Source organism: Crinia signifera, chromosome 6 (genome assembly GCF_055691185.1).
Source record: "Crinia signifera chromosome 6, ASM5569118v1, whole genome shotgun sequence".
Lineage (NCBI taxonomy): Eukaryota > Metazoa > Chordata > Amphibia > Anura > Myobatrachidae > Crinia > Crinia signifera.
The window spans coordinates 167,544,529-167,561,463 of record NC_139222.1 but is presented as its reverse complement, the minus strand read 5'-3'; the positions used below and the strand labels follow the sequence as shown (position 1 = coordinate 167,561,463).

Genomic DNA, 16,935 nt, shown 5'->3' with positions numbered 1-16,935 from the left:
CTACATGGTGCCTAAAAAATAATCTCATAAAAAGGAGGCTCCAAAATCAAGTAGGTGCTCCTTCTATTATGAAGCCTGTGGTTTGGTCACCGTGCACACTAGGGCCACATATAGGATATTTATGAAAACCAAAGAATTGGGGGAATCAATTTTTAGTCACATTTCACTAGTAAAATATACTGTATTCGTTAGAAAAATGTATTAAAATTGAAACTCTGCAAAAAAAATGAAATTTTGAAATTTCACCTACACTTTGTTTTAATTCCTGTGAAACACCTAAAGGGTTAACAAACTTCCAAAATGCTGTTTTGAATACTGTGAGGGGTGCAGTTTTTGAAATGGCATCATTTATGGGGGTGTCTCACATACAAGTCCCTCAAAGTCACATCAGAACTGAACTGGTCCCTAAAAAAATCAGTGTTTGAAATTTTCTTGAAAATTTGAGAATTTGCTATTCATATTTTAAGCCTCCTAGTGTCCAAAAAAATGAAAATGAGGTTGAAATAATGATGGCAACATAAAGTATACATATGGTCTATGTTAGTTATTAACTATTTTGAGTGGTAAGATTATTTGTCTCACAAGCAGAAAATTTAACATTTTGCAAATCGCAAAATTTTCCATTTTTTTACGACATTTTGGTATTTTTCACAAAAAAACACAGACTGTATCGACCAAAATTTACCACTAACTTGAAGTACAATGTGTCACGAGAAAACAATCTCAAAATCACTGGGATAAGTAAAAGCAAAAAAAAGTTATACCCACTTAAGTGATACATGTCAGATTTGAAAAAAAGGGCTCTGTCAGGAACGCAAAAACTGGCTCTGTCAGGAAGGGGTTAAAGCAGCATAAATAGACTCCAGTCCTAGGCCCCTTTTCTGCCTAGGCACAGGATTGTAGTCCCTGCAGATCCCCCATGATGGCTGCCCTGTCTGGAGGTGCTATTTAAACTGTAATATTAGTTGTTAGCACTCATAAAATATGTGCATGCAATCATTTTTAAATGTCAATAATGTAAAAATGGGTCTTAAACAAGAGTGTTTTTTTTGTGTGTGTGTGGGGGGGGGGGGGGTAATGCTGTCCCTATAAGTTACTAGTGCCTAGGTTTCATTTTGTAATATGTATGCACCAAAGAACAAATCCTATATAAAGATACTTGTAGAGGAGCATGGGTTCCATTTTTTTTGTTTTCTTGTTAGTTTTTCACAACCACATACTCATGGTTTCTCTCTCTCTCTTGATTTTCATTCTATTTGCAGACAGTAGAACATGGATTTCCCAACCAGCCCAGTGCCCTTGGGTTCAGCGACTCTCTGCATCTCATGGCCATTGGAACCCGCTCTGGAGCCATTAAAATGTATCCTTGGCCTATTTTAGTGTCCCCCATAACCATTTGCAAAGTTTTGGCTTAAGTTTGGAATTAATGTTTCAAGTCTCTCCATAGCACTACAGGGTTGTGTGCCACAGATAAGTTAATTTGAAAACATTATTCAAAACATTTGCATAGTTTAAGATTTCACAGTTCTTTTCTATATGTCTCTCTCTCTTTTTTGTTTTAAACCATGACCTTCATCTTGCTTAGTTGGCGGTCTTCACACTGAGGCAATGATTCCAGCTGATAAATGAGTGGTTAGTGTTTTTTAAACATGGCTATGAGCCATGAGCGAGATCTTCTGACAGGTTAAGTGCACTTTATGATGTTAACCAAATCTCTGATACCCTTCCTCTTTTCCGTTACTAAGGGATTGCACGGATTGAGTGGCTAAATCTTTGTTTTATGATTATATTGCACACCGATAATGTTGAAAACTGCAAATAAAAATGTCTAGTACAATAAACCAAAGGCAGTTTTATGCACAGATAATTTGCTCGCCTATACATGCAAATAACACAACTCCATTTTTCTGTAGGCACTGCTCTTTTTCCTTTGTAATGTCTATGTTACTAAACAGCTGCTTATAGATGCATTTAAGCTACTGCTTTACATTGGAGGACATTCTCTCCTCCTGATACGTAGTTAATTCATTGAGGCCAAATCAGAGCTGATCACTAGTTTGCATATTGAGTGAATATTGATAGACTGCACATGCAAAAAATACACATGAATCGGAAGAGCAATGCATCCGAAGCTTGACTGACAGGAAGCTGGTGTTTGGGGGGGGACACCTGCTGTTTTCCGGGTGTCTGAAAAAAATGCAGGCATGCCCAAGTGGTTTAAAGGAGAATCTGACATCTGACACTGGCCTCTACCAGCCTGCCTTAGTTGCAGATTAGTGGAAGGGGTTCGGAAGAGAGGTTATGGGGGGATATGCACTATATGAAGCAGGAAAGAAATTAAGAGAGAATTGTGAATATATATTTTAATGGGAATTGTACTGACAATTAATCGTATGTAAAATTTATAACATTAACATCACATCTGAGCATTGACCCCCTTGGGCCTTACGCTTTATTTTGTAATGGTCAGTGGTGCACCCCCGAGTTGTAAATATGTTAATTGAAGAACCAAAAAAGAAAAAAGAAACTCGGGTGGGGTGCACTCTAATCCCCACTATACTGAAGTTATTCAGAAAGTATTATATTTTTTATATTTTTATTTGTATTTTTTAATGCTTAGTGCAAAAATAGGTACTTATGTAGTATCTGGGCGCCCGATTTTTTGATTGTATGCCTTAACTTAAGGCATACAATCAGTGCGATGCGATATCTCATCGCATGCGACCATATCGCATGCGATGCGATGATGACCCGATTTTCCCATAGGATTCAATGTTAAAATGGACTGAGTCCATTTTAACATGGAATTCAATGGGAAAAAGGGGTCCTTTTCATACCCCTACTATCCAAGTGGGCATGGAGTTGGATATAAACGGTACGGTATTCTGTGTCCCCGAGCCACCGAACGGTATTCTGTGTCCCCTTGCGGGGCTCGCTACGCTTGCCACGCTTCGGGCTCGGTGGCTCGCTACGCTCGCCACAGGTTTATATCCAACTCCATGCCCACTTGGATAGTGGGGCAAGGAACAGGACCCCTTTTTCCCATTGAATTCTATGTTAAAATGGACTCAGACCATTTTAACATCGAATCCTATGGAAAAATCGGGTCCATCGCATCGCATCCGATTTGGTTGCATGCGATGCGATGTGCCCGATCCGACCCGATTTCTAAATTGGGCGCCCAGATACTACATAAGTACCCAAAAATAATATTAATAGATTAGCAAACTTTTTTTTGTGAGGTTTATTTGTCCAAGGTAAAATATTAGTAATTCAATACATTTTCTATTAACTATTTTTCTTTTTTATATATTTTCACTGTTCAGCCCTGCGATGTGTATTTATATATTGATATCTTCACATTAGAGACTGGTATCTAATAACAATGGAAGTCCGCCCCTTTAAATTAGTTGACCATCATATATCCCTATCATCAATCCAGTATTGGTGTCCTGGGTTGGTTTACTCAGATTAGTGGAAGGGTCAGAGCTACTCACATTTGCACAGACAGCAAAAACCTTCAGACGGTTCAGGAATTGCACATGGATTTGCGAGTTGACGCAAATTTTTTTTATATGGGGTGGGTTTTCTTTCTGCCTGGGCAGCGGGCATCTACTCAGTCATCTGCAATGTTGCAGATTACCGATCAGGTGTGAATACTGCCCATAATCTCTTACTAGCCAGGTAACCCTTGAGGTCCTCAAGGACCAGTTGCGACAAGCAAAGGTCTGTGCTGCAGTATACTTCCCAATCACACGTTGTGCAAAATGCAGGGCATGGTTAAACTCCACTAGAATCTTTTTTTAATTGGTTTTGGTATGGACTGTCACGTGGGATGAAGTTGTGATGCAAATCTTTTATGAACTGTCAGAGCCAGTGCTTGGAAAACTATCAGATTTTCTAAAGTTCAAAGATGTCACAGATGGTTTCTGATATGTGCAGTGCGCATGTTACTACCGGTAGCTCAGATGCACCTTTTATTTAACGCAGCTATTTATACATGTCTGGAAGATGGCTTGCCTATATATAAGGGCCCTCGCTACCCTTTTACCTCATTTATTTTGTATGCCGTGTTGGTTTTTATGCAATGTCTGTGATGTCAAATTAATTTCTTAAAAAAATAGTAATGCTTAATACAGATATGTCATTTTGGGATAAATGATACTGCAGTTAAACAAAAAGAAAGAGAAAGGAATGTATAGTTTTGATGCTGTTTATTCCGAGGTTACCGTTCCTTTTCCCTACATTTCCTTAGCATGATTTTTCCTCAGATACGGGAGCCCTGGAGTGGAGTTCATGGGGTTACATGATGAGAATAATGCAGTGATCAAGATCAGTTTTGTTCCCAACCAGGTGAGGTCATTTTGCTAGTAGCTGATGACTCCCAGCCTGAATGCCTATTAAGTCTGTCTTTTCAGATGTTCTTTCCCTCTGGAAGAAGTACATTGGTGTGTCACATTAGTGACGAGGTTTGAAAGCATTTCAAACCTATTTATTGTTTTGACACACCAGTGATAAAAGTAGTGTAAAAGGGAGAAGACCCCCAATCTTAAGTCATGCCAAAGTATATGTGCATGTAATAGTAAATTCTATCTAAATATATATTTTATCTTTCAAATAGCGTTCACCTACTGTATCACTCCAAGCAATTTTTAGTTTATTAAAGACTTTCTATAGAGATTTACAACTTTTTTTTTTTTTTTTAATCTTGTCCAGTTAATTCACCATGATTTGCTCTGACAAGCTAGTTGGTTATCCATGTTCACTTGCAATACTGTAATATGTTTGCACCAAGTCTAAGAAAAGAATAACCATACTTTTTGCAAATGATCTGTTGGTAAACTGTATTTCCTATTCTTTGACGCTCATTGCAGCCTGGTTTCTTTTGTGGAACTTAACAGTTTGGTTTTCTTCCCATAAAATGATAGTGCCAGCTTATCGCATTACTGGATGACAACAGCCTCCATTTATGGTCATTCAGGCAACAAGATGGAGTCTCAGAGCTGCAGGAAGAAAAAAAGTTTACCCTTCGTGGACCACCTGGGTGGGTATATAAAATACAAAGTATTTCTATGTTACATAGTAGTTAAGGCTGAATAAAGATGTCTGTCCATAGAGTTTTACCTTTGGTTAGTGTATGATATATTTGTTACATCCCTTTTATATAAATTGGGTATTCTGATTTAATTTTAGACCTGTTGTTGTTGTTTGTACCCCTGGAAGTTTTTACAACTGATGTTTGTCAAACCTTATTTCAAATGTATTTGTTTTCCTCTAGTTTAAAAGCATGCCCAAGTGTACTAGAGTCCTTCATCAAAGCAAAAAGAGTGCCTGGCAGTTCCTTTATAATGGCCCCTGATATATTTGTGCATGTAAAGCATGTCTCCCTTTAAACATCTCTTTTCCAGCGTAAACAATCCCAATGTGTCCAATCTTTCTTCATAGCTTCATTTCTCCATCCCTTTTATAAGCATTGTTGCTCTTGTTTGGACTTTTTCCAGTTCTATGATGTCCTTTTTGCAGTGCGGGCCCAGAATTGTCTCTGTATTCTAGATGTGGTTTAACTAATGCTTTGAAGAGTGGAATAATTGCATTAGAGTCTCTAGTCTAGTACAGGCTAGTATTTTGTTGGTACATGACTGAGCAATTTGGACTCCTAGATCCTTTTCCAGTTCTGATTTGCCCAATTCCATAGTTATAATATAATAGTTATAACTAGCACACTGGTTATGTCTCCTAAGATGCATAACCTTGCAATTATCAACATTGAACCTCATTTTCAAAAAAAATTTGGCCACTCTTCTAGTTAATTTAGATTGCTCTGAAGTGTGAAGACATTGATTGTTCTAATTACCTTACTCTGTTTTGTGTCATCAGCAAAGATGGAAACTTTTCCTAGTATACCCACCCCTCTATTGTTAATGAATATATTAAATGAAAGAGGACCTAGCACTGAACCCTGTGGGACTCCACTTAGTACTGTGTCCAACCCGATAGTGCACTGTTCACAACCACTCTGTGTTCTCCATTCTGCAGCCAGTATCCCTAGTCCCAAATCCATCATTTTATTTATCAAACACTTACCTTGCAAAGTATGTCCTCCTCCTAAAAGCTTATTAAATTAGTTTGGCAAGAGCGTTTTTTTTTTGTTTTTTTTTATAACACAAACCCATTTTGGTTATTACTGATTATACTTTGCAACTCTAAATGTTTTAGGATACATCCCCTAAATTCCCTGCAAATAATTGACCATCTATTGATGTTAAACTCACAGGTCTATAATTTTGTGGCTCAAGCCTTTTTTTTTTTTTTTTCTTATCTATAGTGAATTCAATATTCAGTTCTAAATGGCTTATCCCACTTGTGGTACATGTGGGTTCCACTGTCTGTACCTCCCTAGTAAACAGATGAGATGTATTGAACAGTTCTGCTATGTCTTTATTATCTAAATCTATTTCCATTAGTATTTTTTAATGACCCTATATTCTATTTTATTCTTTTGCCGTTTCTATTTTTGAAAAACGTCTTGGGATTAGTTTCACTCTCAGTGGCTATGTCCTCTTCATTTTCCCTTTTATCTACTTTGATTATGCCTTTACAAATTATATTTAATTCTTTGTACTTCTTGAACGCCTCCTCATTCACAGTAGCCTTGTAACTTTTAAATGCTTTTATCTTATTATTTATTGCTATCCGTACTTTTTGTCCAACCATGGCGATTTTACCCTTATTAATTTTTTGGGATATATTTACTCGGTAGTGTTTCAAGCAAATTTTTTAGGGTTTCTCACATTTCCTCTGCATTTTTCCTCTCAAATAACGCATCCCACTCAATTTTGTATAAAGATTCTCTGAAAAGTTCGAATTTAGCTTTCCTGAAATTTTTAATTTTTAGATTGTCCCCTATACTGTTTACAGAAATTGATTTCCAGTGAGACCATGTTGTGGTCACTGTTTCCCAGATGTTCTATTACTTTGGTATTTGAAACTAAATCTATATTTGTTAATACTAAATCCAATAATGCCCCATTACGAGTTGGTGTTTCTACTGATTTTGTCATATACTGATCCTTAAGTTTTTAGCAAACACCCGCTTTTAGCTGACGTACTAGTCTCATTTGTCCTCTCCAGAAAGTTCAAATGATCCATAATGAATACCTGCACCTGATCTGAGTTAGTGTCTTTAAAATGTGAAACTGAATAGTTTTGGATTAAATAGGCTTGTCATTCCACACCATGTTCTCTCTTCATTGCAGGGCACCCCCTAGTGTTACACAAATTAAGGTGCTGTTGGCACACTCATCTGGAGAGAAGTTGTTCGTGGGGACAGAGGGAGGCAATGTTTTCACTCTTACATTACCATCCTTGCAAGTACTGGAGGAGAAAACAGTTATACATGATAAAGCATTGGAAGGGTAAGAAAAATACGGTCTGCTATGCTTGCTATAAACTGTAGTCCACATTTAATTCAGAATAATTCTTCCATGTTTTTCAGTCTACCAGATGAGTACACTAACAGGCGCCCTTTTGAGTCAGTGGAAGCTTTGCAGGAGCATCCCAAGAACCGAGAACACTTATTAATTGGCTACAGCCGTGGACTTATGATGGTGTGGCATATATCAACTGGATGCAGTGTGTGCCACTATCTCGGCACCCAGGTATTGATTAGTCATCTGAATATTGTAGCTACATGTACAATGTATACACACTCTGCAGGGTCTTATTTTCCTTCTGGGCCAGATGCACCAAGCTTTAAAAAGTTGTAAAGTGTAGAGCGATAAACTACCAGCCAATCACCCCCAACTGTCATGGTACAGACTGAGTTTGAAAAATGACAGTTATGAGCTGATTGGCTGTGTATCACTTACCTCTTAACCACTTTTTGAAGCACTTGGAGCATCTGGCCCTATGTTTGAGAGGGCTAACATTTATAATGACGTCTCTCCGACCCCCCTCCCCTCACCCCTTTGGTGTTTTCTTTCAGCAACTAGAAAATATTTTCTGGTGCCGGGATGCACAGCAGATAATAAGTTGCCACAGTGATGGCGGCTATAGCCAGTGGGAAGCAACTGGTGAGCGTATACAACAAACTCCTATGGAGACTAAATTGCCATATGGTAAGTGATTGTGAAGCGATAACAGATTGTACTGTTTTTTTAGTTGATTGTTTCCGAATATGCGTTTTTTTTTTTTATAGGTCCCTTTCGATGCAAAGCAATCAGTAAAATAACATGGCTCACAGCACGTAGAGGGTAAGTGTCAAGCAAAATCAGCTAATATGTTTGTGCTGTAAGCAGAAGCTTGCCGTTACAGCCCACTATTTTACCCTCCAGATTTTTCCAGACTCATTGATTTGATCTCATTTGTTACATTTAGAGTGCCTTATGTTGTGTTCCAAGGAGGTATGCCAATGGCAAGCTATGGGGACCGACATAGCATCTCCGTAGTTCATGGTAGCCAACAAACAGCGTTTGACTTTACTTCTAGGATAATTGACCATTTGGTGATTGCAAACTCTGACTCCTCAGCTGGTAAGTATAACCTGTGGAGTGGAAGGAGCCTAATTTAAAACATCCCCTAGCAAATCTGAATCCCAGTATTTTTATTTTTGTAATTAATACAATCTGGTACATAAACGTACAATTAGTAATGTACAAAACACACCTGCACACTTTTGTATAATCGTTGTTGATTTACAATATCAACAAGAACATAAATGTGTAGCTAAACTGTGATGGCTATAATGGAAAGGGGCAAATAGTGGAACGAGAGATAAAGTGTTTCTTCAGAAGCTGTAAAAAATCTTTGCAAACCCCTTGTACATAAAACATATACACAACATATATGAAAAGGCACAGTGGGTGTTATATCAATGGAAGACTAGGTGGGTTTTCAGGGTTTTTTTTGTTTTGTTTTGACCATTTTAATATATGATCTGATATAATATTGTACCTTCCATTTGACTGTAAAATATTTTTTCTATATAGAGTATGATGACCCTCGTGCCCTTTTAGTGCTAGCGGAAGAGGAGCTAGTGGCCATTGATCTTCAAACACCTGGTTGGCCAGTAATTCAGTGCCCTTACCTTGTGTCCCTACACTGTTCAGCCATCACCTGTTCTTACCATATCTCTTCCATTCCATTGAAGTTGTGGGAAAGGATAATCAGTGCAGGCAGAAAACAGAACACTCATTACTCCAATATGGTAAGTTCAATTAATAATTCTGTTATGACCATATAGGACCCATGTTTGCTACTTGTGTGCTATTTTTATTTTCTGGACAAACTGAAAATTTTTTTCCCCCTACCCACGGGGGACACTGAATACAGATCTGGGTGCGATCGACAGTCGACCTTTTGACTGTCGACCAATAGTGGTTGACCTTTTGACTGTCGACCCTTTCACCCATATTCACTAGATCTGGATAAAATACAGGGGCAACTGTATCATGTTTGGGTGAGAGAAATGTTGCCACAGACCATCACATGGTCCTCTACTGTTGCTAGGATGCAGGGTTTTTTTTTCTCCATCAAGCATATATTGACAGGCAATAAAATGCTCCACTCAGTCCTGCCATTCCCTTCTGGTTCTGGTTCATAAATCAGACAAGTCATTCTGACCTATCCTCAATCTAAAATCTCTAAACAGTCATATTTATGAAGAATGTCACTGCTGGCGATCCGCCAACAGCCTGGCGTCCATCTGACTGAGACGCGCGTGCGACATGCAAAATAATAGTAGATCCCTTTTATACTTGCCCCAAAATAGATCCTATAAAATGCAGGATAGAGCAGCACTATAAAGTATTGTGAAAATACAAATCCTTGTGGAAAGTGGCCATATTGTACAAGTGCTACTCACCAGTTCACTAATCTTCATCTATGGGCTCCTTGGGTTGCTGTCCCGCTGTAGCAGAGCACCAGCAGGACACCTGAACCTGCAAGGAGCTGGGGACAACAGGGAGGGAAGTCACTCAACAGTAAGGCTGCACTGGCGGGATCTAAATAGCCAGTTCCGGGGTGAAGGATCAGGGAGAGCCACTGAAAGTTTCCCTCTGCACTGGGAGGAGCTGAGAGCGTGGTTGATGCAGACTCTGCTGAGGTTACCCTGGCTGTGATGACAGCCAACTCTCTGCTGGCTATTATAGAGCTCATTGTATCCCTCCTTTCACCTGAGCACAGTGTCCAGTGGGGGGAGGAGGAGGAGGGGAGCCGCTGGAGGAGAAAAGAGATGGAGGAGGGGAGCAGTTGGACAGTCTGGTGGAAAAAGATAGCAGTCTACCTGTTGGCGATGGTCTCCTCCTCTGCCAGTGGACCCGTAGCATGATTTGACAGCAGAGGATGTGCTACTGATTGGTCAGACCACATCCTGAGAGATTTTTGTGTTCCGCCTTTTTTCTACCCCCAGATAGAAGTGGTGGTATGGCATACCACCCCACTTACACCACTGTATAGATAGATAGAGATAGATGGATATCTGTCTAGATCAGTGGTAGCCAACCCTAGCCCTCGAGAGCTACCAACAGTTCACATTTTCCAGACAACCTAGCTGCTGCACAGCTGCACTCATTAATCACTGACACATTTTAAAAGATACACAGATGGTGCTAATTAGCTCACTTGTGATTCTGTGAGGAGACCTGCAAAGCATGCACTGTTGGTAGCTCTCGAGGACTAGGGTTGGCTACCCCAGGTTTAGATCTATATCTATCTGTCACATATAAAAAGAGTTTTGTTTGAAATAAATTCAGTTAGGTATAATCTGATAAAACCGGTTACCAGTTTTCAAGCAAAACATACGTTTTTTTTTTTTTATTTTAGCTATTCTAAATCACCTTGGCTTGTTTTGTTGTAATTTTTTTGTCTTTGCTATTCTCCCACCGCCTATTGGTTTTTAACTGTACAGTTGGTCATCATCTGCTATATTTGTTGGTATCTTATTTAGTGGATTATTAATTAAAGCTTGGAGATGGAGAACTTTTGATAGATGTAATACCAGCCAATCAGCTTCTGCCATACATTTTGCAGGTTGTGTTTGAACAATTACAGGGACTTTCTCTCCAAGTTTTGAGTAATACCTCCTCTTAGGGCAGTATTCAATGAGAAAATTCTCTGTGTTTTATGGAGAATTTTTGCTTTTTTCGCCTTGGACGGAGCATTTTGCTCTCCAAAAGCGAGCAACCCTATTCAATGTGAAATAGTCTCCGTCTTTCTAAGTGATTTTCTCCGTGTCTCTCCATGTAGCAATTCTCCATCTTTTGATGGGGAGCTGGAATGTGAACTTTTAAACTAAAAGGGTTTTTTTTTAAATTTTGGTGTAAAAAAATCAGGTTTTTTTTTTCTGTGAAGGGGCATGTTATTTTTATTCATGTGCTTATAGCACGTGAATATATATTTAATTTTAAAAAAAATATTTTTTTTAATTTTTTTTTTTTTTTTTTTACACAGTGCAGCCAGCAGGGGGCCGGAGCGCTCGAGCCGCTCATTAAATATTCATATATTCACTGCACCCGATCGTTAATATGCACCATCGGGTGCAGTGAACCATCGGGTGCAGCGAGTGGCGGCGAGTCTTAAATACATTGAATAGTGGGAGCAGGAGGCTCCGGAACATGGAGAGTGCATGGAGAGCGAAATAAAACGCTCTCCATGCACGGAGAACTTTCACATTGAATACTGCCCAGAGTGTTACAACATCAGTGCTGTACTATGTATTGATGCTAGGTTCTCTAAATGTTCGATTTATCCTCTCCACAGCCTTGGCCAATTGATGGAGGTGTAAATTTGGCTCCAGCTCCTCCACAGAGGGATTTGCTGCTGACTGGGTAAGTGGCTCTTTAAGTATATTCTGAAATGGCAAGTAGAAATGCTGCAGAAGTTTGTCAATATCTGCAAAAAGAAAAAAAAGGCATGTTTTATCCTGCTGCAAATGGGCATAAAAACTTCAATATGTACCAACCACTTGGTCGTACAGGTTTTTTTTTTCTTTTTGTTGAATATTTTATTTTTCTTTGTTCCCTCTATTCCTTTGTGCTAAGTAGTTATGTTTTAATTGCATATTTTTTCTTTTCTGTTTAACATTTTCAACAAAAGTAATTTGCCCAGTCAATTCAACAAATATCCATATGTTATTCCATTGGTTCCCAAACTATGTGCTGTGGCACCTTGTCTCGGGACCCTTCCAGGGGTGCCTCAGGTTGGTGCTCCAGGACCGATTCAAACTATTTATGGTCAACGTAATAGGCAAAACAAGTGGCTGCCAATCCTAAAAATGTCTTGACCACTCAATACAAATATTTCCTTATCAAATAACTGAACCCAAGGATGACCTATAATCACAATATACTTAATTTAAATTTTCCAAAAAAATTTTTTCTACCGGGCGCTGTGAAAAAAAATGATGATACTCTAGAGCACTGTGACTTGATAAAGTTTGTAAACCACTGGGTTTATCCCTTCGCTGCTAAGGGTTTTCTCACCTCTGTGTACAATATGTACAAATAACCTCACCGCCCAAGAAGTTCGAACTTTTTTTTTTTTTTTAAATCTACTGATTTAAATGAGGGGGATTTTATTTTTACTGTGCAATGGGGTAGAACTGTGCTTTGTATATTGGTTTTAAATTCTTGTTAGATAATCCTAGAATAACTTTGCTTCTAACGGGGGTCACTGTTTGAAAGAGGAGACCTCCCTTTTTCAAAGAGGTCCCTGTGCATGTGAGATAAACTTGGTACACTATGTTGACTGATTTGCCGTTTGCGAACACCAAATCTCCTAAATCACTCAATGTGTATGGATGATTTTGCCTGCACCCCCCACCGATGTTAATAATTGGTGCTAGTTTTGATGTGCTGTATGACAAACTTGGCAATATCTCTAGCAACTTTGTTTATGCTAATAGGGGACCAAACATGACCATTCCATCCTTCAATAAAGTCGTTACTGTGTGTACAGTGACTCTGGGCTCACGGACATGCATTCCAATGTCGGAACAAATGTCTGTCACGCCAGTGTCTACACCTTCAGTGTAAGGGCGGGATGTATTAATATACATCGCCGGGTGTCCGCTGCGATGCTGCCGCATATGTACTAACATATGCGGCTGGCCTTGCGGGGCGGTAACGGAGACCCCCCATGATACCTGTACTGTGGTCTGCGGGGGGTCTCCGTCTCCTCCCTGCCGGCTCCTGATGCCTACACGCCGGGGACAGCTAAGTAGGCTGTCCCCGGCACCTCCTCCTCCCCCCTGCAGCCGGAAGGATGTCCGGCTGCGTTGATAGGGGGAGGAAGGGCTTGCCTTCCGGGGTCCTGGAGGACCTGCAAGAAGGTAAACCCAAGGTAGGGGGAAAGGGGGGGTCGGCGAGGCGGCGGGGTTGCGACGACGCGGCGGGCGGCGAAAAGAAGCCCATAGGCTTCTATAGGGTATCGCCACCCAGAGGGTGGCGATACCCTGCCTGGCGAAAACGGGGCGGACGGGTAATAGTACATAGGAAAATGCGGTAAAACACCCGTTTTACCGCATTTTCCCTTTAGTACGTCCCGCCCTAAGGGAGATGTTTGGTCTCATGGGGGAGATTCTCTAAGAATCTCCGCCCCCCCCCCACCCCCCCTTCGCCCTACAGCATCCCAAACTGCTGTAAAAACCCAATAACGGGGATTTTACCGCATTTCTTGCTTAGAGAATCTCCCTCCTAGTCCTCTATCTATGGAAAAAAAATTTTTTTACGGCGGGATAATATCTGATGGTCATTATTGTTTCACTAGACCGTAAGTACTAAGGAGCCCCATAATTTGAAAATAGTTGGAGGAGATTTATATGTATTGTGTTTATAATGTAACATACTATATATTACACTGCATTTTTAGTCTCCTCACTGTGGGGCGTATGGCATATGCAAAGGATGAGCCTCGCTCATTTTCAGCAGCATGTGGGTTAATATAAATTTATAAACATAAGTTAAATCTATTTAAATCTGTATCCTTCTCAGACATGAGGATGGCACTGTGCGGTTCTGGGATGCATCTGGTATTTGCCTCCAGCTGATGTACAAAATGTCCACAGTGGGAGTCTTTCAGACAGACACAGATCCCAATGATAACCTTAACTCCCATGGCGAGGAAGAGTGGCCTCCACTGAGGAAAGTGAGTGCTAACGTTTTTCTGTTTTTACTTATTCCTACCCCCTTTTAAAATACATTGCTTGTTATACTCCATACCAGTGCCCATCTTATGTTTGTTCTCCACTGATGTATTTGTATTTCTTCTGTTGGCGCATTACAGGTGGGCTCTTTTGACCCATACAGTGATGATCCCCGCCTGGGAATTCAGAAGATTTACCTGTGTAAATATAGTGGCTACTTGTCTGTTGCAGGAACTGCTGGACAGGTGAGTGATTTTAATCACCATCCACATAAGTTGTTTCACCTGTCTGTTTTAATACTTTTGAATTCCACGAGGGATCTCAGTTAGTCACGAAGTCTAAATATAAATGACATCATAGTCCCATTCAGGTATGGACATGAAGCGGTTATTGTCAACCAATGTTTTTGCATTGTGCATGAGCTGCAGTGTGAGCACATAGCAAGTGATTCGCTAGTACAGTTGCAGCGCGATTTTAGTCACAAAGTGTTTGACAAAGTCAGCATTTGGAGGTTGAAACGGAGAGTGGTCTTTCATACATTAGTAGCTGTGATCACACTTGCTACTGGAGAGACCTGTGCATCCCCGGATATCAGCTCCGTCTGGGCATCGGGTTGGGATCATTGGGTCTACAGCAAGTTGGCTGACAATCAGGTCGACATGGGTCTATGTTAACATGGGGTTAGGTTCATTAGGTTGACACAAGCATTAGGTCGACAGTGTCTAGGGTGACAGTCAAAAGGTCGACATGGGGTTTTTATTTGGATGTTGACACAGTTTCCAGTGCACCGCATCCCTCGCGATGCTTCGGGCATGGTGCCTCACTACGCTCGGCACACTATTTTATTCTCCCACCATGCCCTAGTGGATGGTAGGGCATGAAATACCGCCTATCAGCACACATAGGCTCGAAAAAACTGTGAAAAACCCCATGTCGACCTTTTGACTGTTGACCTAATGCTTGTGTCGACCTTGACCCATGTCAACCTATCCCCGTGTTGACCTAACTAATGTCGACAAACTTGCTGTAGACCCAATGACCGTACCCCTGCACATCTACAGAGGCATTCCGGCTCTGCATGGTGTTCGCAGTGTTTCTACAGTCATGTGGAACAATACCCAAATGATGCGATTGCAGTGGGTGTTCTTTTGCATGGGTTAGCTTCTTCCCAGATAAGCATACTGCAAATCATTGCGACAGGAGTAGAAGACCAACAGCACCTCAATTAACCCTCATATCAGAGGCACCACTGGGTATGGTGACACCTGGTGCACAATCTGTATAAACACCCCATCCCTTATATGCCACTGCAGCTCAAAAAGGAGTTATGGCCTTATCCAAAGGGGTTTGGTCATACGCGGACCCCATTTCCCTAACTCCAGGGGCCTGGAGACTGCAGCAGCCGGCTCCTGTCACTGCAAAAGAGCCAACACTTTGGTGTTGCCCCCTTTCAGAGTGACACGGCTAGTGGCACCACTGCCTTGTGGTGCTAAATTTTAATGTGGTTTTCACTTTGATCCCCCCAAATTTTAAAATTTCTTTCTTAATGTTTTGTCTTCTCTCAACCTCCTGGAAACTGAAGATTCTTGTCCTGGAGCTGAATGACGAGGCAGCACTACAAGTGGTAGAGCAAACCCTGGTTGACCTGTTGCAGGAACAGGAGTACCGTTGGAAAGGACATGAGCGACTTTATGCACGATATGACCCAGTGCGTTTTCCACCTGGATTTCAACCATTCACCTTGGTACAGTGTCAGCCGCCTGCAGCAGTGACATCCTTGGCACTGCACTCTGAGTGGAGATTGTTGGCATTTGGCACCAGTCATGGCTTTGGGGTATATGATTTTCAGCAGAGGCGCCAAGTGATGGTCAAGTAAGTACCACAAGATAAATGTGCAGATGTTCTGTGCAAGAAACAGAAAAAGTGCTAGACTACATATAAACTGTTAAATATGTGCATAAACCGAAGTTTGTATTAATATGCAATTTATTGTTTTCAGATACTATTTTCATGCTTTTTTATAACCTTTATTGTTCCTTTTATTTACTGTTAAATCCCTCCCTTTGCCACTAGGGGCATTGTGTACTAAAGGCCTGAGCCGAATGAGGATACTGTAATAGACTTCAAGCTAATGGACATGTCTGCAATTACAGGTGCACACTTCATGCCAGTGACCAGCTAGCACTGGAAGGTCCTTTATCCCGAGTCAAATCGCTGAAGAAATCTCTGCGCCAGTCCTTTAGGCGTATCCGGAGAAGTCAGGTCAATAAGCGAAGGGAAGGAGCTGCAAATAAAGTAAGAGCCAGAGATGTTGTGTTCCAGCTCTACTACATTTGGGGGAAAAAGGGTCATGTTATGAAATGGATATTTGGAAATGTTTTAATCCATGCACAATGAAAACTGTTTTAATTTGTGTTTTCTGGCATTTGTCAGGTGCATGAGGCAAATGCCCGCTTTGAGCAGGAAGCATTGCGGGAGATGGAGTTGGCACCTGTGCAGCGCAGAATTGAGGCCCGGTCAGCAGAAGATTCCTTTACTGGGTTTGTTCGCACACTGTATTTTGCGGACACCTTCCTCCGTGACAGTAAGCTAAATTAAAAAAATAAAGTTTATTAACTTATATACATGTTTTATACATATATACATGTTATACAAGAGTATGTATGTATACATAAAGGGGGGTGTTTATGTTAGTGGGGTCTATTCATAATCACTTAGGGAGAAATCTACTAAGATGGGAGTTCTATTTCACATGGGATGTTGCTTATGGGTAACCAATCAGATACTACAGATGT

At 40.6% G+C, this 16,935-nt stretch overlaps 1 protein-coding gene across 4 annotated transcripts in view; it reads left to right on the top strand.

Moving 5' to 3' along the window:
• LLGL2 (LLGL scribble cell polarity complex component 2) overlaps window positions 1-16,935 on the top strand; it is a 69,330-nt gene that overhangs the window by 33,231 nt on the left and 19,164 nt on the right. For all 4 annotated transcript variants that reach the window (XM_083147991.1, XM_083147990.1, XM_083147989.1 and 1 more), the window contains 15 exons: window positions 1,263-1,360; window positions 4,272-4,353; window positions 4,929-5,044; window positions 7,257-7,415; window positions 7,496-7,658; window positions 7,985-8,117; window positions 8,198-8,252; window positions 8,377-8,531; window positions 8,988-9,205; window positions 11,758-11,825; window positions 13,989-14,142; window positions 14,281-14,385; window positions 15,723-16,012; window positions 16,294-16,435; window positions 16,574-16,724. In XM_083147991.1, coding sequence (XP_083004117.1) covers window positions 1,263-1,360; window positions 4,272-4,353; window positions 4,929-5,044; window positions 7,257-7,415; window positions 7,496-7,658; window positions 7,985-8,117; window positions 8,198-8,252; window positions 8,377-8,531; window positions 8,988-9,205; window positions 11,758-11,825; window positions 13,989-14,142; window positions 14,281-14,385; window positions 15,723-16,012; window positions 16,294-16,435; window positions 16,574-16,724 — 2,089 coding nt within the window. The remainder of the gene's footprint in view (window positions 1-1,262; window positions 1,361-4,271; window positions 4,354-4,928; window positions 5,045-7,256; window positions 7,416-7,495; window positions 7,659-7,984; window positions 8,118-8,197; window positions 8,253-8,376; window positions 8,532-8,987; window positions 9,206-11,757; window positions 11,826-13,988; window positions 14,143-14,280; window positions 14,386-15,722; window positions 16,013-16,293; window positions 16,436-16,573; window positions 16,725-16,935) is intronic.